The following is a 27,997-nucleotide window of genomic DNA, read 5'->3' on the forward strand; positions in this document are numbered from 1 at the left end:
GCCATTTTGGATCGAGTAGTCCAAGGCGTTTGCCAGTTTACGGTCGATAAAGCAGGAAAGGCGGCGCTAAGAGGGAAGAAGCAGCAGCGGCGACGGCTGGGTGCCACCACAAACGACCGTCGCCAGAATCCCCTATCTTGGAGCCGCGACGGTTAAAAATAATGACGGACGGGATTAAGTCTACGGACGAAGTAACGGCATCTTAGATGGCAGCCTCGTGACGTCATCAAACTGAGACTCATGATGGCAAGCCCGCTAGTGACGCCATAGGACCGCGACGGACCTTGTGCCCAGGGAAGTGGATGGGGGCTGCGGCCCGGACGACGAAGGGCTCCTTCAGGTAAAGCAGTGGCCCCCAAACTGTGCTCTTTAAGGGATTTTGGACTTCAGCTCCCAGAATCCCCGGTTATTGGCCAACAAGGCTGAGGCTTCTGGGAGCTGAAGTCCAAAATGATCTTAAATGGGGCCACGGTTTGGGAACCACTGAGGTAAAGGGAGCCTCCTTCCTTCCCTCTTCTGCTGGACCATCCACAGAGTCGGTCCTCTCAGGCTCCTCTCTCCCTTTGGGTTCCCTAGGGCTGCCTCCGCGCTGCGGGAACAATCCGCTTTGACTGCCATGGCTCCATGGCTGAGGGATTCTGGGGTTTGGAGATGGTTGTGGCACCGAAATGTCTTCGATTTGGGAGGGGATGCTGGGGAACAGTGCTTGCCAAGCCGCCATTTTGGGAAGGGAAAGGAAGGGTGTGTGTCTGTGTGTTGAGTGCCTTCAAATCGTTTCTGTCTTAGGGCGACCCTAAAGCAACCCTATCATGGGGATTTCCTGGCAAGGTTGGTTCAGAGGGGCTTTGCCCTGGCCGTCCTCTCTGAGGCTGAGAGAGTGTGACTTGCCCAAGGCCACCCAGGGGACATATCAGGGTTCCCCCCACTTGGTTTTTGGCAATGTTTGTTCAGTAGAGCTTTGCCTACGTTGCCTTTCCCTGAGGCTGAGGGCTTCTCTCTGCTGCCACAACCAACTCCAAATCCCACATTCTCATACCCTTCAGCCATGGCAGTTAAAGTGGTGTCAAACTGGATGATTTCTGCAGCGCAGAGGCAATTTGGGAGCTTCTTGCCTGCCCTTTCATTGCTCTTCCTCCTTCCCTGTCCGCCCTTGCAAGGCCCCCCTGACTTTCCTGGGCGACCTCAGCATCCCTCTCAAGGGTGATTTGACTAATCTTACTGGTGCGGCTCGGGAATTCATGGGTTTCATGACAAACATGGGCCTCTCCCAGATAGTCTCTGAGCCCACACATTCTGCAGGTCATACTCTTGATGTGGTCTTCTGTACTGAACAGGCATATCCATGGGCAGAAATAACTAGTATCTCCGCATTATCATGGACGGATCATTTCCTGGTTAAGGTTGGTCTGGAGACTACTATTCCTCCCTCTAGGGGTGGAGGACCAATTAAAATGGTCCGCCCTCGAAGGCTGATGGAACCCATTAGGTTCCAAGAAGCCCTAGGGGGTTCTATGGTTGGCAGTGCCAGTGACTCTGTTGAAGTTCTGGTTAATTTATGGAATAACAACATCACCAGAGCTATAGACATGATCGCTCCCAAGCGTCCTTTCCAACCCAGTAAAAACCGTAACCCTTGGTACACTGAAGAGCTTAAACAAATGAAGCGGGTTGGACAACGACTAGAGAAGCGTTGGCTGAAATCTCAACTCATATCTGATAAGATACTTCATAGGACTTTTCTTAGGTCCTATCAAATGGCGATAGATGCAGCCAAAAAAATCTTTCTACTCTGCATCTATCGCATCTGTGAAATCTCGTCCAGCTGAGCTGTTCAGGGTGGTAAGGAGTTTAACAAAACTGCCTCCCACCCAGAACCCTCTATTAGAGTCAACCATAGCTTACTGTAATGCTTTTAATGATTATTTCACAGATAAAATCTCTCGGATAAGAGCTGATTTAGATGCCAACTTTAAGTCAGAAGCAATGAGAGAGGCATCCAACGCCTCCGCCATTACTGTTAGACTGGATCAATTTGAGTCGGTAAGTACTGAGGACGTGGACAAGCTCCTTAGTAGTCTGAAAAAAACGACTTGCCCTCTTGACCCTTGCCCATCCTGGCTGGCTGTCCAGGGGGGTGATATAGTCAAGCTGATGCTGAAAAATATAATCAATGCATCCTTCAGGGAGGGTACCCTGCCTTCTTGTCTTAAGGAGGCAGTGGTCAGACCACTCTTAAAAAAGCCCTCCCTGGACCCTCTGGATAGAAATAACTATAGGCCAGTCTCGTTGTTGCCATTCTTGAGCAAGGTGATCGAGAGGGCGGTCGCCAATCAACTACAGGCAGTCTTGGATGAAGCTGATTATCTGGACCCATTTCAAACCGGATTCAGGGCAGGATACGGAGTTGAGACGGCCTTGGTCGCCTTAGTTGATGATCTCCGTCTAGGCATCGACAGGGGAAGTGTGACCCTGCTGGTGCTCTTAGACCTCTCAGCGGCCTTCGATACCATCGACCATGGTATCCTTCTAGAACGCCTGAGAGAGTTAGGTATCGGAGGCACTGTTCTACAGTGGTTCCGGTCCTACCTCTCAGGCAGATTCCAGATGGTGGCGCTAGGAGACAGTTGCTCTTCTAAAAGAGAGATAAAATTTGGTGTACCCCAGGGTGCAATATTGTCTCCTATGCTGTTTAACATTTACATGAAGCCGCTGGGAAAAATCATCCGGAGACATGGGGCAGGATGTTATCAGTACGCTGATGACACCCAAATATATTTCTCTATGTCTCAAACTGATGCAGTGTCTATGGATGGCATCTCTCCTCTGAATGCCTGTCTTGGGGCGGTAATGGACTGGATGAGGGAAAACCGACTCAAGCTGAATCCAGGTAAGACGGAGGTACTTGTTATAGGAAACCCAAGCCCAGGTATGGAATTATGTCAGCCAGTTCTGGATGGGGTCACACTTCCCCTGAAAGACTCTGTCCGCAGCTTAGGGGTGCTCCTTGACTCGTCTCTCCATCTGACAGCTCAGGTAGATGCGACAGTCAGGAGCACTTGTTATCAGCTTCGGCTGATACGCCAGCTGCGCCCCTTCCTGGAGCAGGGAGACCTTGAAACAGTTGTACATGCGCTGGTCACCTCTCGATTGGACTTCTGTAATGCGCTGTATATGGGGCTACCCTTGTGCCAAGTTCAGAAACTTCAACTTGTACAAAATATGGCAGCCAGGTTAATTACAGGTACTCGTCGTACCGATCACATAACACCGGTTTTGAAATCCCTTCACTGGCTGCCAATTAGTTTCCGGGCAAGGTACAAGGTGTTGATGATTACCTTCAAAGCCCTGCATGGCTTGGGTCCAGAATACTTAAGAGATCGCCTCCTTCCATACTGTCCGTCCCGCACTCTAAGGTCCTCGGGGAAGAATCTACTTCAGCCAATAAAATCTAGGCTAACTTCAGTCACCCAGAGGGCCTTTTCCATCGCAGCTCCGAAGCTATGGAATGACCTGCCGAAGGAGATCCGTGACATTTCTACTCTTACAGCCTTTAAGAAGGCTCTTAAAACGGATCTCTTCCGGCAGGCCTTCCCTACCTAGTTCTACTCCCCATTTACTGTGACTTATGTCACTCTGTCCACCAATTCTTCTCTTAAATTTAATGAGAAGAATTAAATTAAAATTAATTAAAATAAAATCCTTGCCTCAAGAAGAAGAGCCCTCCCTCCATGACATCATCATCAGACCTGGGAGGGAGTGAAAAAGAGAGGCCCAACTTCCATCAGGCCTAACTGTGAATGTACTCACTTCGCTCTCTGTGATTTTATTGTATTTTATTTATTTATTGTATTTTATTTTATTATCTTTATTTTTACTGTTGTAACCCACCTGGATTCCTTGTGATTGGGCGGGCTATAAATAAATCATTATTATTATTATTATTATTATTATTATTTCTCTTCTCCTTCCTCTCCCGCAGCTGCTGCACCTCATTGTCGTCAGATTGTGGACTGATTTCTAGGACAGGCTGAGGCGTCATTGGGCCCATCCTTGGTATGATGTCTTCTGGACTCCGGGCAGCGAGCTTCCCCGCCTGGAAACGGCACATCCTGGATGAACTGAGGCGACGGGACCGGCTGCAGAGACAGGCTTTTGAAGAAATCATATTACAGTGTAAGCATTACTTTGGAGAGGGTCTGAGGTCAACTAGTAGGCTAGTGTCTGTGACGCTGTATAGCAGAGATTCCCAAACTTTTGCCTCCCCAGGTGACCTTTAACTCCCAGAAGCCCCAATCAGCTTGAACAACATTACTCCAGGAAGCTGAAGTCCAGAACATCTGGAGGATCAAAATTTGGGAACCACTGCTATATAGGATGTGTAGGAGATAGATTTGGACATAACAGTTGCGATGCTCCAGTCTAGGCAGTGTATATTCTACAGCTGTGTCCCTGGTCTGTTCATCTGTGTAGAATTCAGAAACATAGGCCTGTTACAGACTGCCAAAATAAAGCTGCTTCGAGTCTCTTTGGAGGTATGCTATTTAAATGATGCATGGGTCCTAAGAGTCTGGAGGTCGCGCCAAAGCCACACTCCCTTCCTAAGCACTGGAGTGCAGCTTTGGTGCAGCTTCCGGATTCTTAGGATGCATGCATCATTTAAACAGCATACCTCCAAAGAGACCCGAAGCAGCTTTATTTGGGCAGTCTGTAACAGGCCATAGCCATGTTAGTCTGGAATACCCATTTTGTGGCACCTTTGAGAATAACTGTGCAAAAGAAGTTGTAGCATGAACATTCATAGGCTTGGCCTACTTCCTCGGATGTATGTTTACTATGTAGCTGTGCATAGCTGGGGTGATCTGAACTTTCCGGGGGATTCTAGCTTGATCCATATTTGTGTGTCCATATAATAGACTGATTCTTAAAAGGCTTAAATGCTAAGTATTTTCTGTCAGTGAGTTAGTTCCTCTTGCACTCTTGTGTTCTGTGAGCTCACAACTACTTTCTTTTGTACTTGTTGTTTAATGACCCAAAATTTGGTTTCTTATACCTCAAAAAAAAGTACTTTGGCCCCTGAAAAAAGGCTTATAAGAATCTGAAGGTCAGGAAGACATGTTTCTTAGGAAACGAACTCATAGTTAACTCAATAATATAAGGTGTTATCATGATGCATTAAAGAGAATATAATTAATTCAACAAACAAAGCTTGTCGTCTGGCTTACCTAATGTTTTCACAGTCAGTCTTGAAGTAGTTTAGATAGTACAGAAGCATATTTGAAGAGTATTATTGTATATTCTTTTTGTTATAGAGTTATTTAATAATACAAATGCAACAGTAATTAAAATATAGGAATCTTATTATTGGGTAATGGTATGTATACTAATTTATTTTTATTTATTTTATCAATAAACAACTTATATTACCAGATAACAAGCTTTTAGAGAAGTCAGATTTCCATACAGTGTTGGCTGACAAGCTGCAAGTGGAAAAGTATGATTTGCCAGGTCGGCATGAGATCAGGTACTTGCTGAGTCAACACTATTGTTGGTCGCTATGTTGATAATTCTTTTCCATTTAGCTTGTAATCTTTTGGCTCTCCTGTGTAAATTTACTGGTAGTAAGTACTGTATTATCAGCATTAGTGGACTACAAGCTGAACATGAATCAATGGTGTGATGCAGCAGCTAAAAAAGCCAACATGATCCTAGGCTGAGTCAATAGGAGTGTAGTGTTTAGATTGAGGGAAGTAATAGTACCACTCTATTCTGCTTTGGCCAGACGTCACCTGTGTACAGCTCTGGGCACCACAATTCAAGAGGGAAATTGACAAGTTGGAACATGTCCAGAGGAGGGCGACCAAAATGGTGAAAGGTCTGGAAACCATACCCTGTGAGGAGCGGCTTAGGGAGCTGGGTATGTTTAGCCTGGGGAAGAGAAGGTTATGTGGTGAAATGACGGTCATGTTTACAGTAAATGTTTGAAGGGATGTCATATTGAATATGGGACAAGCTTGTTTTCTGCTACTCCAGAGGCAAGGACTCAGACTAATAGATTCAAACTACAGAAAAAGAGATTCCACTTAATCATTAGGAAGAACTTCCTGACAGTAAGAGCTGTTTGACAGTGGAATACACTGCCTTGAAGTGTATTAAGTGTATTAAGGCTGATATGCCCCCAAACCATCTGGAGGAACCTAGTTGCCTAACTATTTTAAACAGAGAGATATGGAATACATTACAAATAGGGAGGATAATTCCATATTAATGTGTAAATTTAAACTTCAGTGGAAACTAGATGTGTGGGGATTGTATTAGTTCTAGAGAAGTATTTTTGGAATGCTGTATGAACTGAAGAGATAACTCAACATTTTCTCTTCTTATCCTTGGAAAATTCTAGTCCAGGACATGATGGGGCAAGGAATGATGTTCATTTGCAAGAAATAGCCCAGCTAAGAATTAAACATCAAGAAGAGCTGACAGAGCTGCACAAGAAACGTGGCGAGGTTAGAAATACCTTTTCTAAAGGCCTTTTTTTCCCTGCAGTGATACAAGAATAATTTAAGTATTGATATTTGTTTATGTTCCAATTGGAACATAATTGGTTCAGAAGTTTGAATCCATTTAATTACCAGACATAAATAAGGGAGGCTTTTGGATAACACTACATTGTCATTGCTGGTCTCTGTGTTTCTAAGTTGTGTCCTTCATTTTAGATAAGATGTGTAATTTTTTTAATCCTAGGTATTTTACTGATAATGTGACAGTGAATTGTATTATCAAGCTTTTCCTTAAAGATAAAGCAATAAATCAGCTTTTAATATCTATGTATCTATAACTGTACATATACGCACACATCCCATAAGAAAAAGTAAACAGTTAACTCAGGGTGTAATGAAATGCAAAACTACAGGCTGTGAATATGGGGATTTTTTCTTCGCTAACATTATTACTGTATTTTCTGGCGTATAAGACTACTTTTTAACCCAGGAAAATCTTCTCAAAAGTCAGGGGTCATCTTATACGCCAGGTGTCATCTTATAGGGCAGGTGCTGAAACTTCCGAGCTGGACTGGAGAATCTGTGTTCGTTGCATATGGGGGGGGGCTCAAAAACGGATGCGGCCGCATCTCCGCCATATGCGGCGATCATATGAAAGCAGCTACCGCTCTGATAGTCTTGGAGACAGGGAGCACTAGGCAGGCAGGGAGAGCTAACCAATCCAAGCAGGCTTTGTATACAACAAGGTTTCCTGCTAAGGACCTGCATGCCATAAACATTTGAATTTAAATTATCATATTGAAATCAAATCTGATGTTTTTAAAATTTTTATTTGGTTTGCATTGGAAGAGGGGTAGTCTTATACGGCAAGTATATCCCAAACTCTATATTTTAACTGGAAAAGTTGGGGGGTCGTCTTATATGCCCAGTTGTCTTATACGCCGGAAAATATGGTATTTTTCTCTTCATAGCTTGCCCAGTCTGTTATTGACTTGAACAACCAAATACAACAGAAGGACAAAGAGATGCAAATAAACAATGCAAAGTGAGTAGATTTCCCCCCCTCACAATCTGAATTTGTTGATAGATGTCAGCCTGTTGTTTCTGACTGTGCTCTTGTTGAACACGTTTCTTGAAGGATTGCAGAATATTTGCAAAAGATAGCTGAATTGGAGACAGAATGCCAAGATCTGCGTAACAAGCTACAAGATCTTGAGCGAGCCAATCAGACTCTTAAGGATGAATATGATGCTCTCCAGATTACCTTTACTGCTCTTGAGGAAAAGCTAAGAAAAACTACTGAAGATAACCAAGAGCTGGTAACCCGATGGATGGCAGAGAAGGCTCAGGAAGCTAATCGGCTCAATGCAGAAAATGAGAAAGATTCAAGGTATGATAACTTGTTCCTAATAATCCATTTGAGTATGGATGTGTGATAGATGCTTCTTCTCTATTTTCCCCTTTTCTCTTTCCTCTGCATAAACGCATTTATTTGACTAAAATTTAAAGCCTTATGCCCCTGTGTGATGATTTCAATATCTTTTCAAGTAATTTGGCTGCTTAATGACATAGTGGAGGAAAGGGCTTTTTAATTTTTTTTTTATCTGAGAGCATTGCTATTTAACTCTGGATCAATCATATAATACAGTTTGTATCCATTCAAGTGACCCCAGTTTTCTCTTACAACATGCACATTCAGAAAGAACACAAGCATTCCTTTGATAAAAGCAATGTTATGATCATGCAAATAGCCGCTGAGTGAATTCACAACACATCAGTTTCTCTCCCCATAAACACTGTATTTCTTATTGTACTTGTGATCTTCTTCAAACTTTTGTTCCCTGCGCTCACCCTGTTTTGGTATAAATACAGCAGTTTAACATAGCAGTAGCAATAGCGAATGCAAATTCATTTCTGTACTGCTTAATGATGTATTAAGCGGTTTACAAAGTGTAAGCTAGTTGTCCCCAAGAAGCTGGGTACTCATTTTATTGACCTACGGAAGGATGCCAGGCTGGCATTGAACTCACAATCTTGTGATTTGTGAGTGAGTGGCTGCAGTACAGGCATTTAACCACTGTGCCACCAGGTCTCCAACATCAGTTGCCCACACAGAATTCCTGTGTATATTTGGAGAACAATGATATTGGACAGGTGTAAAAGAATCTTCACATTCTTGTCCTCATAGTGATGAGTATTTGCTTGAAAACAGGTCTGAAGCTGGGCTTATAACCTAGATAGATGGAACCTGCCCATTGCCTCAAGATTGTAAAACTCCTACCTAGAACAACAGCTAAATACATAGGCAAATAAAAATATCTTCAGCCGCCCCTCCTCCAAAATACGCAGCTCTAGGTGAACATCTCTTGGAAGAGTATATCAGAGATGAGATATGCTAGTCCAGAGAGACAAAGGCATTTATTGAAACAAGTGTGCCAGCTCATACGTGTAAATAAGTATGCTCAAGTCATTAAGACCTTTGGGGCTCTTGTCTCTGACTTAGATTTTAACCCTTTTAAACAATTGATTTACTTGCTGAAAAGAATGTCCACAAGTACTGACAGAATTGACACGTGATCTCCTAGAATGTTTTTTCCCCCCTCTTGTAGAAGACGTCAAGCCAGGCTTCAGAAAGAGCTGGCAGAAGCTGCAAAAGAGCCACTATCAGTTGAACAGTGAGTATTCAACAGCAGCTAATTCTTTCTCAAAGGCCACATGTTCCATTTATAGCTAGAAAATGTTAACTTCGAATAAACTGTACTTGTTTGTTTGAATAGTATATGCCCTTCTTTAATTGTTTACTCTGGCATTTTGCACTTGAAATACTCAGTCAAGCAGAGAAAAGCTTTTTAATTTTACCAGTAACAAAACAGAGAAAAATAATTTAAATTCATAATTTAAGGATTCACTCCTATAGTCAATTGAGGGGCCTTTAGAATGTGCATAAGTACTGCTATGCCACCAGATTAAACCTGTGCAGGCCCAGATTGTCTGCAGAAATGTCTGCTTGTATAGATATATCATCAGTGAAGTTCTGCAAAAGGTTGGGTGATTGGATCTCGGAGCACCTACTTTCCTGACACACACATCTGATCTAAGAACTATGCTTGCTCTGGCACCCTTAATCTAACTTCTGTTGGTGTTAATGGGAGGGAAATGGACAAACAAAAAGTTCACTTAGAGGACAACCCCAGCCAACCTCTTCTCTTCTATTTTATCTTTGTCCAGTAGCCCTAGCACCACTGTGGGTTATCTTCTCCTCTCCAGTTGTAGTATTGCCACTGTTGCATTATGCCATAATGGAAATGAAGTTATGAAGTAGACTTGAAAAAGAAATGTTGAACCATGAGGGTAAAAAAGTGGTATCGCTGACATTGGATAGGATTTGGAAAAAGAGTAGCTACTAAATTGTTAATGTCCATGTAGCTGGTTTACTTCTTAGGAAGCAACTCTTGAGAAGGGAAAGGAAAGGTTTTAGTGTATCTGCTGCTTATTCTACCCAATTTATTGGAATCTTGGGCAAATGATTCTTGCATCTCCAAGCGTGGGGCAGGACCTTTGTCCTGGCAATATATGCTTCCTTCAGGCATTCTTATTCCTCAGACACCTCCCTGGGCTATTAGTACAAGATAGTATAGATAGTGGCTATACGCATTGCACTTTTTTTCAAAAATAATAGCTGATTTTTAAAAATTAGGATTCAAAATACTGTTACTATAATGTCTGGACAGATCAGTGTTGTGAGTGTGTAGCTTTTTGGTTCTTACACCAGGATATTCTTGAGGTTACCTTAACAGAAGCCAAGTTTGCTTTCTCCCACTACTTGTTCTTCGAGTATAGAGAAATCACATATAGTAAAATACAAATTCAAATTTTTGCCAGAAGACTCAGCTGCATTCAAAGAGTGAAAATGGACTTTTTTAAAAAAAACACCAATTTCTTCAGAATATTTATCTCAAGGCTGCTTATGCTGAGACAATCCAACTAATATTTCACACAAAAAATGCTCTAAAACCAGTAAGTGATTTAGCTTGTTGTTAAATTAACGTTCCTAGCATTCCTTGGTGCTGTGGTCAAAAGGAAAGTGGTAACATTCTTTTACTGAAAGCATTCAGAATGTCTTTCCCTGTGGCTGTGTAGAAAATCAAATTTATGAATGCTTTGAAGATGTGAAATGCTAAGAAAAAATGCCTGAACTTCTTGCAACTCCCAAATGTTTGATTTTTCCTTTTCAAGGGATGATGATATTGAAGTGCTGGCAGATGAAACCTCTGATCCAGCTGAGGAGACCTCTCCAGTGCGTGCTGTTACACGGACATCCAGGTAAGAAGCTCCAGGGAAAGATAAATGGGAATATATTCCAAACAAGTTCATGAAACATTTTAAAGAACAGACAGGAAAGATATTCATAGTTATCCTTAATAGCATGGTGGTTTGAGAATGACTTTGTTGATAACAGATGCATCTGTGGAAATGGTTATCAGTGGCTTCTCCTATGCGGGCCTATTAAAATTAAATGGGAGTTGATGACTGTTGCATACCTCTATTCAATTCAGTTGAAGTTAAGCAGGTTGAAGGTCCAGTAATAATAAAAAATACGTGAGAATTATAACTTCTGGCTCACCTTGTAGTTCACTTGTATTTTATCAAAGTAAGCAAAGAGGAAGCAATAAGTGCAGTTTCTCCACGGTTTCTTACTACATTGACTCTTGGGAATTGGAAAGAGTTATACAGTACAAGTCAAGTCTCCCTTGTCTGTAATCCTGATATCAGAAATATTCCAAAATCATCCACATGGGTGGCTGAGATAGTGACACTTTTGCTTTTTGATGGTTCAGTGTACACAAACTTTGTTTCATGTGCAAAATTACTAAAAATATTGTGTATAAAATTACCTTAAGGCTATGTGTGTAAGGTGTATATGAAACATAAATGAATTCCATGTTTAGACTTGGGCCCCATCTCCAAGATATTTCATTAAGTATATACAGTATTCCAAAACCCAAAATCCAAAACACTTTTGATCCCAAGCATTTTCGATAAAGGAGACTGTACAGCCTAAAGTTGCAGTGCTGTCAATTCTTTAGGTGTGATACACAGCTCCTGCATATAGTTTTTTTGTTGTGTGATAACTATCAACTGCACAGTTGTCCCGGTTTTTCCCTTACTATTTCAGAGAGCTAAGATTATGGTGGCAGCAGCTAAGGGATATGAAAGGAGTGAAGCAGGATTGGTTTAAGTGTTTGCAAAATGCAGTAATAGAGGGCTGGAAATGTGTAGATACTGTTGTAATGAGAAATGAAACTTCTGAGTCAAATTGCCCTATATTTGGTCAGATGTTAAGCTCATCTAGTTTGGTACTGCTTTGATTTGCAGTGACTCTCCCCAGACTTGAGCGGATATAATTCTCAGTTCTACTGAAAGATGCTAGGATTTCAACATGTAACCTTCTGCATAAAGAATGTTTTTTACTACTGAGCTGTGGCCCTTCCCCTTTACATTTGTTTAAAAGACAAATCAACTACTTTTCTTGATAAATGTTGTTAAGGATTTACTGCCTTTCATATTGGGCTGTAGGGCACAAATATCAGTATATGGCTATCCTCCTTGTGAAGAAAATCATTTCCCACGTTTTGCCTGGTTCTTAATTTTATTCTCAACTGATTTAAATCTGTTAAGGAGCCTCTTTCTTTGCTCTCATGAGTTGAGTATTAATAATATTCAACTTATAATTAGATATGCAAGCATTTTTATTTCTTCAGTTCCAACATGGTGACATTTGGTACTGTCCTGTTGTGGGTTAACTTTCTCTAGTGACTCGTGGGTCTTGAAAAGAGAAATATCCTCCTTGTTGCATGTTGTGGGTTATGTTGTTTTGATCTTTGCTTGAACAATAAGGTTTAAACCTGTCCTCCCATCCTCTTTAGTAAGCGACTATCCCAGCCAGCTGGAGGCCTTCTGGACTCTATCACTAATATCTTTGGGTAGGTTAGAATACCTTTGCCTCTTTTGTGATATATCAATTCAATATACACCATCATTTCAGTGATGCAAGGAATGCAAACAGTTGTCCTTATGTCAGCCTTTTCTTCTAGCTTCTGTCTCTCCTTTTATTTTATTTTCAACTTCCTGTTCCTTAAATCTGCTGTGTGCTGACCTCTGATCTTTCCCTCTAGTCTGTCTGAGTCTCCCCTTTTGGGACATCACTCTTCTGATACTGCAAGGTGAAAATTCACTTAAAATTATTCACATTTAATCCAGTGTGTGAGTAAGGGATGCTAAAGTAACTGATTTGTTTAATATTCTATCTTTAGTGGTGAAAAGACTTTCTTTTCAAATGATGCCTGGGACCACTTAGAAGAGGGCTAGCTTATAGCAAATGGAATTGCAGAAGTCAGTGTAGTCTTCATGACTGTACTGTGGCCGATCGCTGTAGTTTCTTCCTACATTAAGGAAAAGATTCATGTTTAAGTAGTATAATGCAATGTAAGCTTTTGGCTAGGTGCAATTCATAATATGTACTTGTGTAATGCAGTGGATATCTACTTTTTGAACAGAAGGAAAAGTAAACTGTTAAAGATAGCTGCAGAGTCTTGTCAAAACAGTAATCTTTGAATCAACTAGTTTTAATTCAGGACTCCACAGAGCTTCTGTAATGTGAGTAAGCACACTTCTGTGCTAGCATTGTTATAGGAAGTTGCCATGCCTTCCATCAGGTCCATATGAGAAGACAGTTGCAAAGATTATGACAGCTAGTGGAGTCCTGGCTAACAGAATCATCTGTTTGGATATATACACTCTGCTTCTGTAATATTTCAGTGGAGTTTAAGTCTCTTTGCCTCTACCCTCCCATTCTTACCCTGTTGTTTAGCTGGGATTATCCCCTTGTCTAAAATGTGGAGACACTATTGATTCCCATTTGTTCTTAATTATGTATTGGATCTGCCCTTTATTAGGAGACGCTCTTTGACATCATGTCCTGCCCCTCAAGATACTGTGGATGTACATCAAGGTGTAGGCAAAGAGGTGCGAGTCCCGAACACTGCGGTCTGTGTCTTTGTAAGTATATTTGGCAGACAATATCATTTAAAAGTAAACCTGTTCTCACTTTACTTATATTTTTCTTGTATTTTAATGTAACTAAGTAACCATTTGAATTAATGCAAGGTTTCCTTCACATTTAGGCATCCACATTTGTGTTTACAATTATGAGTGTGCTTCTACCCCCTGAGAAGCACATCAAGCCCCATTCTGACTTTTACTTGCAGGAGAGTAGGCAGTTGTCCCTGACCTTTCACAGAAGCACCTTGCAAGGACCATTTCAAGGGGAGAGCAGTGTCTTTTTGGCTACAAAAATTGTTGCTGGCCTAACATGACTAACCCCAGATTGTGTAATTCTATTTACAGATTTACAGTACCTCATTAGTCAGTAGAAGTCTTGTTGAGGTCAGTGATGACAAGAGAAAAGACTGATTGCACTGGTGAACTACACACCCATTACTTCCTTAGCTCCCAGCAGTTTTTTCATGTCTTTTCTACATCCATGCTCCAGTAATGCTGTGATGTATTTTGAGTCTGCTGACATTATGCGGATAAAGTTGGTGCTTGTTACCTGCAGTGTGAGGTTCTTGGCACTGACTGCTATCCAATAAAGCTAGTTAAGGAGCTATTGGTTCTGGGATGTGTCTTTTAATGTGCATGATCTTTAGTTTTCAAGCTGAGACCTCCTAAATAAATTCCTGTAAATGATGGGGTGCTTTCTATCTCGAGATCAGTGTTGACATTAATTATGCTTTTATGACTTTTAAAAGAATAGGTTGTTGCTGTCACTATAAAGTACCTACATTTTTGGTAGATTTTGAAAGATAAGACCATTCCTGTCCAGCAGCTCACAATCTAAAACACTCAGTATAAAATGAATGAGAAAGACAGAAGAAAGCAAGTATAGGACAGCAGTTCTTCCTTTGGCTGATGAGAGGATTAGTTGGTCTTAGTTCTTTTGTTCGGTCTGACACGTAAAGACAATATAAACTCTATATAGTCCTTTTTATGACAAATATAAGACACTAAGAGCCTGTACAGACTGGAACTTTGTACCATCCTGCAGGCGAACTAGGGCTGAGCATTCACACGCTCTGAGCCCTAGTTCAGAGTGCACCATGATGATGGCCCTCGGCCACAGTGCCCAAATGGCACTACACACAAGGGGCATCATCATGGTGTGTGGCGTACCAATGGTGTCCCTTCAGGGATGCAAAAAGAACCCACCGAGAAGTGGGTTCTTTTTGGTTCTTCTGGAGGCCACAGCCTCCTTATGGGGCAAAAACGGGCAGCAGTCCCTAACTTCACCATGGTATAATGTTCTTCCTCGAAGGCAATGGGGCTTCCTAGTTGGTATCCTGACCAATTGATCAGGCGCCTCAGAATAACAAAATCACTAAAATAATTTTAACGAATCACCTGAAATAAATGTTATTAATAATGGAGTGGGGATGGAGCGAGGGGAGTCGATTTTGTTAATGAGGGATAAGGGAATATGCAATAAATAGGTCCAAAGCACACTGCAGAAATAATCCAGTTTTGGACTGCTTTGGTTGCTCTGGCTCAGTGCTAGAGAATCCTTGGAATTGTAGTTTATTGTGGCACCAGAGCTCTCTGACAGAGAAGGCTAAATGTCTGACAAAATTACAGTTCTCAGAATAACCTAATATTGAGCCAGGGCAGTTAAAGTGCTCTTAATGTTAGAATCCAATTTGGGTAGAATCTGCAAAATAACTTTATCTTTAGTAGACAGAAGAAGCTCTATTACTTGAACTTTTATTGTGCATGTGTTTCTTCCTAGGACTGACCCTGCTTAGTTTCCTATATCAGACAAGATTTAGTGCCTTTATGGTACTTAGGATTCATACAGTTTACCTGCTCAAAACTTTTTGCACATATGCTGACTCATACCTACACTAAGATGAGTTTGGATCTTGGTCACCCCTCCATTTTCACGGGGATCTGTTCCGGACACACACACACACACACCGTGAAAATGGAAATTTGCATATGTTCAAAGCCCATTGATTATAATGGGTGTGTGGGCCATTTTAATCCCTCCCCACTTTGCCATCACAAAAAGTGAGACCGCGGACTCCAAGTCCGAAAATTAGAAGGAATGACTGTACATCCAGTGTTCTGTGGCTTGCTCTTTGCTTGTGAGTGCACATATTTTTCTGCATCATTTTTCAGTATATATATTTTTACAGTTTCCCTATGGAGTGTGTGTGTGTGTGTGTGTGTGTGTCAAATGACACCAAAAGATGGGATTGTAGCTCCTGCACTGGAAGACATTCTTTTTGGCCAGAAAGAAGGATTTTGAGGGAACTTAGAGCAGTGGAGGGCTTCAGAAACAGCTGGGGGAGGGGGATATCAGTGCTTTGCCAACCCAAAATAACCCTGATTTCCAAAACCTTCTTATATTTGTGTCACTTCAAATTATATAAAATTTCAGAGTGCAGTCAGTGTTCAGAATCATCCATTTATCCCACCTGGTTGCTTAAAACTGATCAGGAGACCAAAGCCAGATTCTGTTTGATGGACTACTGCAATGAACTCTACATGGGGCTGCCCTTGAAGATAACTCTGCAGCTAGCACAAAATGCAGCTGCTAGATAGCTGACTGAAACACCATACAGAAATCATATAACACCAGTCTTAAAGGAATTGCACTGGTTGCTAGTATATTTCTGGTCTGAATTCCTTGTTTGTTTGTATTTTCCTTTCCCCCTAGGATGCTCATGATGGAGAGGTGAATGCAGTGCAGTTCAGCCCTGGTTCTAGGTTATTGGCAACAGGTGGCCTAGACCGGAGAGTCAAGCTCTGGGAAGTCTGTGGAGGTAAGCCTCTGAAAGAGAAGCAAAGAAGGGGAGTAAAACCATGGCATGCTTTAAACTGTGGCAAACAAAGCAAGCTTTCCACCATTGATTTCAGTCAAAATACTTTTGTACCTCTGCAGTTGCACTCTAGAAATAAGAATTTTTGAGGAAGCATGTGAAGCAGTGCCAAACATGTTTCAGATAAGAAACCAAAACCTTGTTCTGCTGTAATAGTAAAATCCAGAATGGTTTATTGCTGCAGAAGGGATTATGTTTAGTGCCACTGGAATAGTATATTTTGCACACATAAGGATTGAGGTTCAATCTGCAGTATTGTCAGTTTAAGGGAATCTTTGTCAAGTAGGCTAGGAAAAAACTTTTTCTGCCCAAGACAGGAAAATGCCATTGATAATATACCATATTGTGCTAAAGGGTTTGTCTTGCTAATCTATCAACTTCATATTAAGAAAATTGAAATAACTGATTTTCTGAGATCATCAGCGTTCAGCGTTACCTACTGGTTTGTCATAAGTTCAAGCTTTTTCTTGCTTCCCATAGTTTTTTTTTTCTTTTTGCACTTCAGACAACTGTGAACTCAAGGGCTCCCTATCTGGTAGTAATGCAGGGATTACAAGCATAGAATTCGACAGTGCTGTGAGTATGAGTGTTATCTTTTTTTGCAACTACTTTTCCATCCTATTGCCATAGCAGCATCCCTAGAGGAAGGACAAAGTAATTCTGAGAAAGTGACATATTTGTCCAGTCCTAGGTACAGAATTATGAGCCCTTGCAGTAAAAGCCCTGCTTCATGTATAATGATTTGAAGAATCCAGTTCCTGTTAGACCTTCCGTTTGTATTGTAGTGATGCACATTAGGTTTTAGCCAGGACATAAAATGTTGTTATTAGTAGCTGTCAGACACTTGGCATAAATCAGCTTCTTTTGCTTTCTGGGGCTAACAATGTTTTGCTGAGGTCAGTGATGAATAGTAAAAGGTCTGATGTGCCTAGTGGTTTTGCCTCCTTTACCGTCACAACTCCCAGCAGTTTCTCTTCAATCTTGCTCTAGAAGTGCTGTGATTGGAAGGGCATTTGCTGATATGTAGTGAAGTATTCAGCTTGTGTTACTCTAGAGTGATGGGTAAACACTGCTGAAGTTGCTATCCAACATAAACACAGAAAAGGAGTTTGAGGTATTGGAACCAAATCTGGGTATATGATCTCAAATTTTTAACTGAGACCTCTTTTAGAGCAAAACATATTTTATTCTCCCCCCCCCCCCCCAATTTCTAAGAGCTCTGTTGTGTTATAAACAAAGGATAAAAGAAGGTGTGATTGCAGGATTCAGAAAAAGGAGACAGAGTGCAACAAGCGTGAAGAAAATAGAGCAGTAAGAAAAAGAGACACTTTAGGTGAGAAGAGAGAGAATTGAGATGGAAAGATTTGAATGTAAGAAACAGAACTATTACATCTCGTGTTGAAAGAAGTATAGAATTGGTTCAGAGGCTTGCTCCTGCCCTTCTTCTTGTCATCAAGAAAATTAGAAAAAAAGGCAAAGGTGGAGACTTTAGAATATAATACTAAGAAATCAATTTTACTTAGATGTAGGTGACCATGCAGGTGATGTAGGTAGTTCTCAAAAAAAAAAAAACCTAGAAGGAGAAAAACAATTAAAGGGCTTTTACAATTTTGTTCCCACAGGGTTCTTATTTATTAGCAGCTTCAAATGATTTTGCCAGTAGGATCTGGACTGTAGATGATCATCGGTTACGGGTGAGTATTTTCTTCCCAGAAGCATGGCATTGTGTATCTGAATCTTACTAGGGCTGGATAAGTGTGCAGTATTTCAACCCGTATTAGACTGAAAGAATAGGTTAACAGATTTTAACCACAGCTCTTGATACCTTAGAAAACTAAGTTGCCAAATCTTGTCTGTTTTTTGTATAAAGTAGACATAAACAAAATCTTAAAATCAAAACTTAATACCAATGATACAGGATGGTTAAATATACTGTTTGTAAACAACAATACTAGTCATTAGTTTAACAGTAGGTATAGATTCTAGAGGACCTTCCTGAGGGATTATAAACTTGCAGAAGTTGTTTTTTTTAAATTAACTTCCACATTAAAACATTTCTCAAGGGAAGTTCTGACTTGGGAGAAGGCAGACATACTGGTTTTGCAGATAGGTTAAAGAAAGGTATTGCTTATTTTGCCTTTTGAAATTGGTCTTGATGTGTATGAAGACTTTTTTTTTATTCATCTCTTATATTCTCTCTGATCTACTCCCTTTCTGCTATAGCTCGGTAGCTGCGTACATGCTTCACATGCAATTAGTCCCAGCTCCAATTCCTGCCACTAGTGTAAAAGTTTCAAGAATAGAACATCTGTTATGTTTATGGCCATTAAGCTGACAGTAAACTAGATGATCCAATTGTCTTTCTCTTTATTTTAGAACTTCCCATAGTTATAAATACTAAATTTTGTGAATTTGAACAGGACCTGCTATGAATTGATCCAAATTTACTGTATCAGACAAAAGCCTGAAGATCTAATCCACAACAAATGGATTTGTCCCTTGTGCCAACCTGGTCAGCCAGGATTCTCAGAATTCTAAGCTGTTATTACCGTTGCTTCCAATCCCTCTCTCGTAATATTCAGGTGTTAGATTTGTTAACATTTTGTCCAAATCCAAAACATCTTCTGGAATTAAAGTGGCATTTGTTGTGTGTAAAAAAAAAGCAGTAAAATCTATTTGAAAAGAACAAATTGTTTAGGAGAACAGAAGCATTGTTCATATAATTCAATCTGAGATCAATGGAACAAAGAGCTTCTAAACAAATGCTGTCCAGATGGTTGAAAGGCTGAATTTATCCGTGCTATGACTTGGCAAAAGCAACTAGACCAAATAATGTTTGGGCACATTCTACTAGGTGAGGGTTGCCATGCGCGGCGGAGTAGAGGACATGTATAAAGCTGCAGGATGGAAGGAGCCATCTACTTTCATGAGACACTATAAAGTAGACAAATTCAGATCTAGTCAGGCAGAGTTTGGTAAGATAGTCATCCAGGCTGTCATTGATGGTTATGAAGACTAGTTCCTTCTTAATATTGGTGGCTTGGGTATATCCCATTTTTTTGTGGATTGGGTCTTCAGCCTCACAGAGAATGAGTGTTTGACACTTACCAAGAATGGTTATTCCTGTGAGGCTGACGAAGCAATACACGTACACACACCAGGGATCAAGAAAAGAAAGAGAATTAATTAATTAATTAATTATTCTTTCTTTTCTTTTAATTAATAGGTCAGTCCTATGTAATTTTCTTTGCATACAGCTAGGAGATGCAGGTTGAAATATCTGCAGCATTTTGACTTCTCTTTCAGGGATTAGCAGTTCTTGGTTCTTATGCATAACTTATATTTTATAGGTCTCAGTTGGAACTGAAGTTTGGTTATCACTTTCAGAGTTCTGTTCCTGCTAAATTGTTGAATGACATGACTAGAGAGAGAGCAACTATTACAAAAGCTGTAATTCTTATATGATGTCAATCTTTTTCTAGCACACGCTCACAGGGCATAGTGGAAAAGTCTTGTCAGCGAAATTCCTATTGGACAATGCACGCATTGTGTCTGGGAGTCATGACAGAACCCTCAAGCTGTGGGACCTGCGCAGCAAAGTCTGTAAGAAAGCTGTTCCACAGTCACAGTTCCCTTTGTTGACCTCCTGCATGTATGGAAAAGGGCAAAAACCAAACTACTGTTGATTGACTACATCTCAGAACTTTTCAGAATTCCTGAATTGATGGCAAAGAAAATTATGGAACTAGTTTCTGAAATACCATATATACTCGACTATAAGTCAACCTCATGTATAAGTCGAGGGCAGGTTTTGGGGCCAAAATTATGGATTTTGATATGACTCATGGATAGGTCGAGGGCAAAACTTAAGGGTGTATAACAAAGGATGCAAAGGATGAAGCAAAGGAAAACAGTGCCAGAAAATATACAAAATTCCAGCATACTAAAGGCTTCATGGATGAGAAAATATAAAGGGGTGGCGAGTGCTTCCAGAACAGATGAAACTCTTGCTTTTCGCAAGGGGAGGGTTATTTTTTTTTAATAAGAATTAAAGTACAGGGCAATACTTGCATTGACCCATGGATAAGTTGACTCAGGTTTTTGGAATCAATTTTTTGACTAAAATTTCTAGACTTCCACATGGGCATATACAGTAGTTCTGGCTTCCTGATACCTCTTGACATTGAAGTCATAGCAGGGCCAAGAGGAATGTGTATTATTATTATTTTTATCGAAAAACATGCTTTGACTGCTTGTCTGTTATCCTTGCAGACATCGTGCTTGTAATATCTGTCTTGTTTTGTACTAGAACCACCCATGGGATCGATATGCAAAATAATGGGTCAGGGTGGCAAAAATTAAGGAATGGGGTGCCTCTGAGCACAAGGCCACCACCATTTTGTGATCATTGCCAGAATGAAGCTCAAAAGTTATTCATACAAAAATGTTTGCATCGGCATTCATAAAACAAATTGCATTGTAGCATGTTTGGTTTGCTTTTACCATAAACTTAGTGACATTTGCATTAATAGACTTCTACCATCTATTCCTAATTTGGCCATTACAAGAACCTGTATTGTTCCCACTCAGCCAGTAGTGATAACTGTTGGATAATTGTTATGCTTCCAGATACCCATGTTCAGGTGCACATCGATGCATAACTAATACAAAATTGACCTGAAATATGGTATATATTTTTCCATAAACAATGCTTCTTTGACCCACAAATTGACATGCTTGCAGATAGTTTTAATTGGCTGTGTTTTTAGCAGCATCAACAGCATGTTACCTCAGGAAAGACTGAAAAATATGTTACTGGTTTCATATTAGCTTCTGCTTTTTCAAGTAGTCAGTCTAATCCCCCCTGTGGCTTCCTACTATGATTTAGATCAGGCAATGCTGTTTATTCTATAGTGCTGTAGGATCCTAGCAGCATACAGGGGACTTGGCATGTGTATTGTACTGAAAAGGTCTTGTAATAGCAGTTGAATAATTCAGCATTTGACCAAGAGAGTTCCTTAACATCTTCGTAGACTATTAATGTAAATGTTGTGAACCTTGCAAAATTGTGTTTTTGAATCATTCCTGTATTTCTTTAATGTCCAGTATGACACAAACATTGCCATTCTGTTCACCGCTTCTGTGAAGCTAGTTAGCTTTAGAAACTACAGTACACAGGAATGCAGTGGATAATTTATTTGGGATGGTGCAACTGCAGTTCAGTGAAATAAATTGGTGAAGTTACAGAGTTCCATTGATGGGTATAAATCCAATGGTTAGTCCTACCAGAGTAGTCCCATCAAGTCAGTGAGGTTTACACATGTGTTCGCTTACCATTTAGCAGCTTAGTACAGTGGGTCTGCTCTAGTTAGGACTAAAAGTTGCATTTGGGCCATGGTGTTTTAACTTTTGTTGTTGTTGAGAGAATATGGACCCACTGGAGCTACTAATAACTTTAATAACTTCATTTTTAAAAGGTATAAAGACTGTGTTTGCAGGCTCCAGCTGTAATGATCTTGTCTGCACAGAACAATGTGTTATGAGCGGACACTTTGACAAGAAAATTCGGTTTTGGGATATTAGGTAAGGTCATTTTAGAAAACTGGTGTGCATTGCATTGTTCAGTATCATTTTTTTTATTGATTCAGAAGGAAGAAATAGATCTGTTTAGTGTGGGGAAAGAAGCGGCCATGAGTAATCTTGATATTTTAAAAGAAAATCTACACTGAACCCAGTTCTTCCCTGCCACAAATTGTTCTTGTTATGTGCCTTCATGTCCAATTTATAGGTGACTTTAGCCTATTCAGAAGATGCTTGCCATTGCCTTCTTCTATGATTGTGAGAGAATGACTTGCCCAGGGTCACCCCATGGGTATCCATGGCTTAGAGGGGATTTGAACCCTGGTGTCCCAAAGTCTTCATCAAACATTTGAACCACAACACCACACAAGCCCCAAATTGGGTGTATATAGTTATTTAACTGGGTAGTTATTCAGGCTGTAGTAATAGCATTTATGGAATTTGGAGTAAGCAAGGAAGATTGAAAAAATATAGGGGGATCTGTAGAGAGAAAATGAATTATGAGTCTCAGTTGACCAGAAATCTAATAATAATAAATAATAATAAAGTTTTTATTTATATCCCGCACCTTCCTTCGATCAGGGCGGCTTACAGTATAAAATTTCAAACAACAATACATACAATAAAATCCAAAATACATCACATATAAACAATAATAAAAAATACAGGCAAAAAAGCCCCAAAGCCCTTCCTCTTGGTCACGAAAGAGGAGGGAGGCCCACAGGATTTTTAATCGGGGAATGCCTGTTGGAACAGGAAGGTCTTCAAACCCTTCCTGAATTGGGCCAGGGTGGTAGTCGAGCGGAGCTCAGTGGGCAGCGTATTCCAAAGGGCTGGGGCAGCAGTGGAAAATGTCCTCCTTGTGGTGGAGGACAATCTAGCCCCAGGCACCTTCAGTAGCTGCTGCCCAGATGTCCTGAGGGTGCGAGGCGGAATGTACGGGGAGAGGCGGTCCTTTAGGTAACCTGGACCCAAGCCATTTAGGGCTTTATAGGTAATAACCAACGCCTTATATTGGGCCCGGAAGCGGATAGGCAACCAATGGAGATCTTTCAATACCGGTGTTATATGGCTGGTCCTGGGAGCACCAGTGACCAGCCGGGCTGCCATGTTCTGAACCATTTGCAGCTTCCGAGTTTGATATAAGGGTTGCCCCATGTAGAGTACATTGCAGAAATCCAATCTCGAGGTTACCAGAGCATGTACAACAGTTTCTAGGTCCCTCTATTATATTATATTCATAATGAACACATGTACTTTTTAAAATTGTGATGCTGTGAATATTCATAAATTCCCACATTTTCTATTTTCAGAACTGAGTGTGTGGTACGGGAAATTGAATTGCTTGGCAGGATTACAGCTCTAGATCTCAACCCAGAGAGAACAGAGCTCCTCACCTGTTCTCGAGATGATCTGTTAAAGATTATTGATCTCAGGGTCAATGCTGTTAAACAGACTTTCAGGTGAGTACAATTCCACAACTGGGGTGTGAAATTATATATTTTCTATTTGTGTATGTTCAGTAGGTGTCACAGACTGCAGATTTTGCATTGTGGATGTCTGTCAAAGATAATACCTGATCCTCTTAGAAATATTTATTGATCAGAGTCTGGGATATAGTTGGATTTATTTATTTATTTATTTATTTATTTATTTATTTATAGTTTATTTATAAAACACCATAAATTTACAGAGTGCTGTATATAATCAGTTAAGTTAAAAATAAAGACCTGCCTGATGCATACAATCTAAAGTAATACTGTATAATAATAGAGAGCACATACAACAGTAAAATATTCATATACCCAAGATAAAAGGAGGATTCCTGTTTATTCACATTTGTGGAGATAAAATGTAAGCTGTGACATTTTTCTGCTGATGGAATTGCAGGTGCAGTGATTTCTAAAAATAAAATAAAAAATAATATTTAAAAAATGAAATTACAGGTTTTTAAACAAAAGAATTAAAAAGTGAAAATCAATTTTGGATGTACCTGTACATGTTAAGATGAAAAAATATTACAATTCCAACATTATTTTAAAAATAATTTCACAATTGGGTCTTATAAAAACAATCTAAAGTTATTTGTTATCTCCATTATGTTCACAAATGTTGATTTATCTAGCAATCAAAGTCTTTATTCCAAACTTGATTTAAACAGAAGTTTTCTCAGTGATTCAAATCATTATTTAAATTTTCAAACTGCCTGAATTAAAATCAACTTACCCTAGTATTTATTGAACCATTTTGTTTTTGTTGTGTTTTTTCTTTCATGCAGTGCCCAAGGGTTTAAATGTGGGTCTGACTGGACCAGAGTTGTATTCAGGTAAGAGACTGCACAGGTTCAACTATAGGAAATTTGAGAAGGGATGTGATACTTTCCACCTTTATTCACTTGCATGGCCTTCTTCAGTAATCTTTCTTGAAAAGTAATCCACATTCCATCAGAACTTTTCAGTCCAATAATATATATTATTTGTTTATCTGTGAATGATGGTTGTAGCCTGAGTTTCCTTGTATGAGTGTATTATTAAATGGATGGATGGCATCAAATGCCTAGAGGTAGTCAGGCTGACAGATAATAATGATAAATGTTTCTGAACAAAATGAAATGTGGAGTTTTGTACTGTTTTATGCAGGCATATAATGGGATACTGTCCTTGTATGATGCTTTAGCTACAAGATTCTAGTACTGTGACCAGCAATAACGAATTTCCGGTGGAGTGTCTCATTAGGAACTTATTTAGATTTTCCTGAAAAAAATATGAGTCATAGAATCCCTGGCTGCCTATTCTGGTGGAAGGTGCTTGCCTTTCTTGGAGCACATTTGTATACTGTTTCAGATAAGAGGGAAAGCAATTCAACATCAATGCTGCACTGCTCTAAAAGGGTCCCTGCCATTCTAGGGAACCTATATATATTTTTGTTACAGTAAGATCTTGTTTAATGCAAATTTGTTTCCTGTGGTTTCACTTATCCACAAAGAGCTGCAGGCTCTCGTGCGCTCGCACTGTCTGGTGTTTCTGCATTATCTCTCTTTGATTTGCTGTGTATTATGTTGTCCCAGTCAACATCTGGCCTAGGCATACCAAAGAATTGACTTGGAGGATCTAGAAATGCCTAGAGAGAACACTTCTCTAAGCATTTCTAGACCGCCAACACAGTTCTATGCTGTGTTTCCTCCAGAAGCTCAAGATGTTGTTCATTTTAGATAAGAAAAATAGAGTTCATGATGATCTACAATTTTCATCATACACAGATAGTCCTGGAATGTATCCTTTGTGTTAAATGTGGTCTTAATGTATATTCTGTCCACTGCACAGACAAGCAGCTGTTGTACCATCCTCATATTGTAGGATGCTTTTTCCCCTCAAAATAGCACAAATTAATTGTCAAATATTTCTAACATAGTTGTCCAGCTATTAAATACCTCGTCTTGAAAATATCTCCTTCTGAACATGTGTCAGCTATTGTGTTCTGTAGTTTGGAAAATATTACTCTTCCATTCAGGATTTGATTCTGTTAGTCTTTCAGATTCTGTCTAAACAAGCCTGTTTAATTTACTGTGTTTAATATCATGACTTAAAGCCAGAAAGCATTACCTTTGAATCCTAGGTTAGTTCTCCACTTTCTGGGGTACTAATGAGAGACATAATGATTTTACATAATGAATATGCTATCAGCGTACCAAATTTTACCATCATTAATAAAAATAATAATTCCCAAAGTAAAATGCTTTTTCCTTTATGTTTTCCTGTACCAAATCTGTGATTTTTCAGTCCTGATGGAAATTATGTGGTAGCTGGCTCAGCAGAAGGATCACTCTATATTTGGAATGTGCTCACAGGAAAGGTGGAAAGAGTCCTGTCCAAGCATCACAGGTAAGGGGTAAAAGTGCTGGTGTTCTTGTGTAGTGGAAGGAACTAATCTGTAAGTGGAACTTATAGACTCCCACAGTGACTGTGTAGATGTGAAGTGTAATGCCCTTACTAATGTACATGATCATCCTTAAGTAAATTTGTGTGGTGCAAGTAAATAATGACACAGTCTTATAAAATAACTTGAGACTGAATAGTATTTCCTTCTTTAACTTAGCCTTAATGTATTTCTGGAATCTAATAAATTGATTTCATGCTGTCTTTCAGTAATTCAATCAATGCTGTGGCGTGGTCACCATCTGGAGCCCATGTGGTTAGTGTGGACAAAGGAAACAAGGCTGTGCTGTGGTCTGAATTTTGACTTGAAAGTGCAAAAACTGGCATGCCAAAAAATCTGCACAAGAGAGCAGTAGTCTTTGTCTGGACAGGAGAAAAGTTCCATATCTAGTTCCAGCCATGGTCTTTTGCTGAGTGCTTAAGCTCATCCCCAGGAAAGGACTCCTGATACATTGACCAAGGAAGAGAAGCCCATCCCATTTGAAGTACATTGCTGGCATTCAACTTTGTTAAGGATTGGCTGCATATGGTGGAGATCCAGTTGTTTTTAACAAGTGCCATCTATGTGTTCGGACAATTTCCCTCACCAGAAAGCAGTGCCAAACAGTCCTAAAATTATTCCTATCACACATCAAGCTTAAATGCTATAGCAAAGTTACTATATGTCCTGAGTTTTATGCATGTGCTATCTTCTGTGGGCTAGCTATGATGCGAGGTTGAAGGATAATGAAACATAGTGAGGAACAAGTCCGTTAATTTGGCAGTTGTGTTGATGGAGCCACTAGTGTTTACTGACTCACAGCTCCTTCTATCTGGTTCATTCCCAATAGGGGAAACTTTTCAGGCACATTGCATCCTCCAAAAACTTTCTACCACATTTGGATGGAAAGTGGTAATGGAAGTATTTTAATTTGACCCAGTTTCTTTTGGGCTTCAGTTGTGGGATAAAGAGAGAAGTCGGTTGCTGTGATGAAGAATGTATTCTCTAGCGTGACTTCAGCACAAAAACCAAATACAGTGGAGCCTCGGGTTACGAAAATAATCCGTTCCGCGGCCGCTTTCGTAACCCGAACGGCTTTCGCAAGCCGAATCCCCATAGCCGCTAATGGGGAAAAGCCGCGATTTGGTGTAAAATCGCGGCAAAAAGCACCAAAAGTTTTTTCGGGACCCGAAAAAACGTTCGTAACCCGGATCAATAATTTCCAATTGGATTTTTTCGGGTCCCGAAAAATTCGTAACCCGGGTATTTCGTATCCCGAGGTTCCACTGTACCTGGTTTCTTCTGCTGCCCAGCCATCCTTCTGTACTGCAACTTCTCATGCACAGAGGAATGAGGGGAAAACAGAGGCCTGAATGTAAATGTCCTCATGCTGGCAAATCCAGATCACTTGCCTCTGACTCAATGTGCAATATTCTTCCTGGTTGGCATTCTCCCTTTGCCATGGAACAGATTTGTCAGCCTGTGCCCCTTGGCATTTAAATGCACAACATGATTTGGGGAAAATTGGGCAGTGAACGTTCTGCGGAAAACTTTTCCCCACATCTAGTGAGCTGTGAGACAAGCCACCAGCATTTAATTGCCTTTTAATTTGCACTTTAATTTTGGTTCCTTCCTAAGCTTGTTTTGTAGGGAAGTGTTTGTATTGAAGGGGAGAGGTAAGCAGGAATTATTTGTATCTAAGGTTCTTAGCAAGAAACCTCTTCATTTTAACAATTTCTGCTGAGGAAAACGGGAAGTACACAGAAACAAATCTTATTTATTGTATTAATCCGCCCACTAGTACTTCACTGATTATAAATAAACCTGTGTCCTGCTTCTAAAAAATGTGTTCCCTTCCTTCTTTTATTCATGTTGGGTGTTGGCAGGTAGAATGGAAGAGGACTGTAAAGAGAGGAATGAGTACACTGAAGTAGTATACTGTGGCTTACAAATGTTATGATGGGGTGCAGGGGGAATAGAGAAGCAAGTAGGAGGCTGCTTGAGTGTCATTTGGGACAAAGGCAGGATATAAATCAAAGAAATAAAAAGAATGTGATGTAGTGACTG

The 27,997-nt window shown here is 40.2% G+C and overlaps 1 protein-coding gene and 2 non-coding genes across 7 annotated transcripts; all 3 read left to right on the forward strand.

The window, feature by feature from the left end:
- The first annotated feature begins 80 nt into the window (after positions 1–80).
- LOC149318356 (autophagy-related protein 16-1) lies at positions 81–27,990 on the forward strand. Of its 5 annotated transcripts, XM_089509518.1 has the most exons (21): positions 1,341–2,040; positions 2,801–2,887; positions 3,980–4,173; positions 5,428–5,521; positions 6,398–6,503; positions 7,469–7,542; positions 7,636–7,887; positions 9,107–9,172; positions 10,734–10,820; positions 12,425–12,481; positions 12,674–12,721; positions 13,454–13,556; positions 16,273–16,378; positions 16,941–17,011; positions 18,058–18,129; positions 19,918–20,038; positions 21,913–22,018; positions 23,329–23,478; positions 24,294–24,341; positions 25,795–25,896; positions 26,161–27,990. In XM_089509518.1, the coding sequence occupies exons 3-21, from the start codon at positions 4,056–4,058 to the stop codon at positions 26,252–26,254; spliced, it is 1,875 nt and encodes a 624-aa protein (XP_089365644.1). In that variant the 5' UTR covers positions 1,341–2,040; positions 2,801–2,887; positions 3,980–4,055; the 3' UTR covers positions 26,255–27,990. The 5 variants fall into 5 exon arrangements, with proteins under 5 accessions (XP_089365643.1, XP_089365646.1, XP_089365647.1 ...); XM_089509517.1 differs by lacking the exons at positions 1,341–2,040; positions 2,801–2,887 and adding an exon at positions 81–340; XM_089509520.1 differs by lacking the exons at positions 1,341–2,040; positions 2,801–2,887; positions 12,425–12,481 and adding an exon at positions 81–340.
- On the forward strand, positions 13,943–14,222 carry LOC149318357 (small Cajal body-specific RNA 6). The gene has a single exon (XR_016280332.1).
- On the forward strand, positions 17,331–17,598 carry LOC149318358 (small Cajal body-specific RNA 6). Its single transcript, XR_016280331.1, has one exon.
- Positions 27,991–27,997: the final 7 nt, after the last annotated feature.

The sequence above is a fragment of the Sceloporus occidentalis genome, unplaced genomic scaffold, assembly GCF_023333645.1.
Source record: "Sceloporus occidentalis isolate IW3139 unplaced genomic scaffold, rSceOcc1.0.p SCAF_2, whole genome shotgun sequence".
NCBI lineage: Eukaryota > Metazoa > Chordata > Lepidosauria > Squamata > Phrynosomatidae > Sceloporus > Sceloporus occidentalis.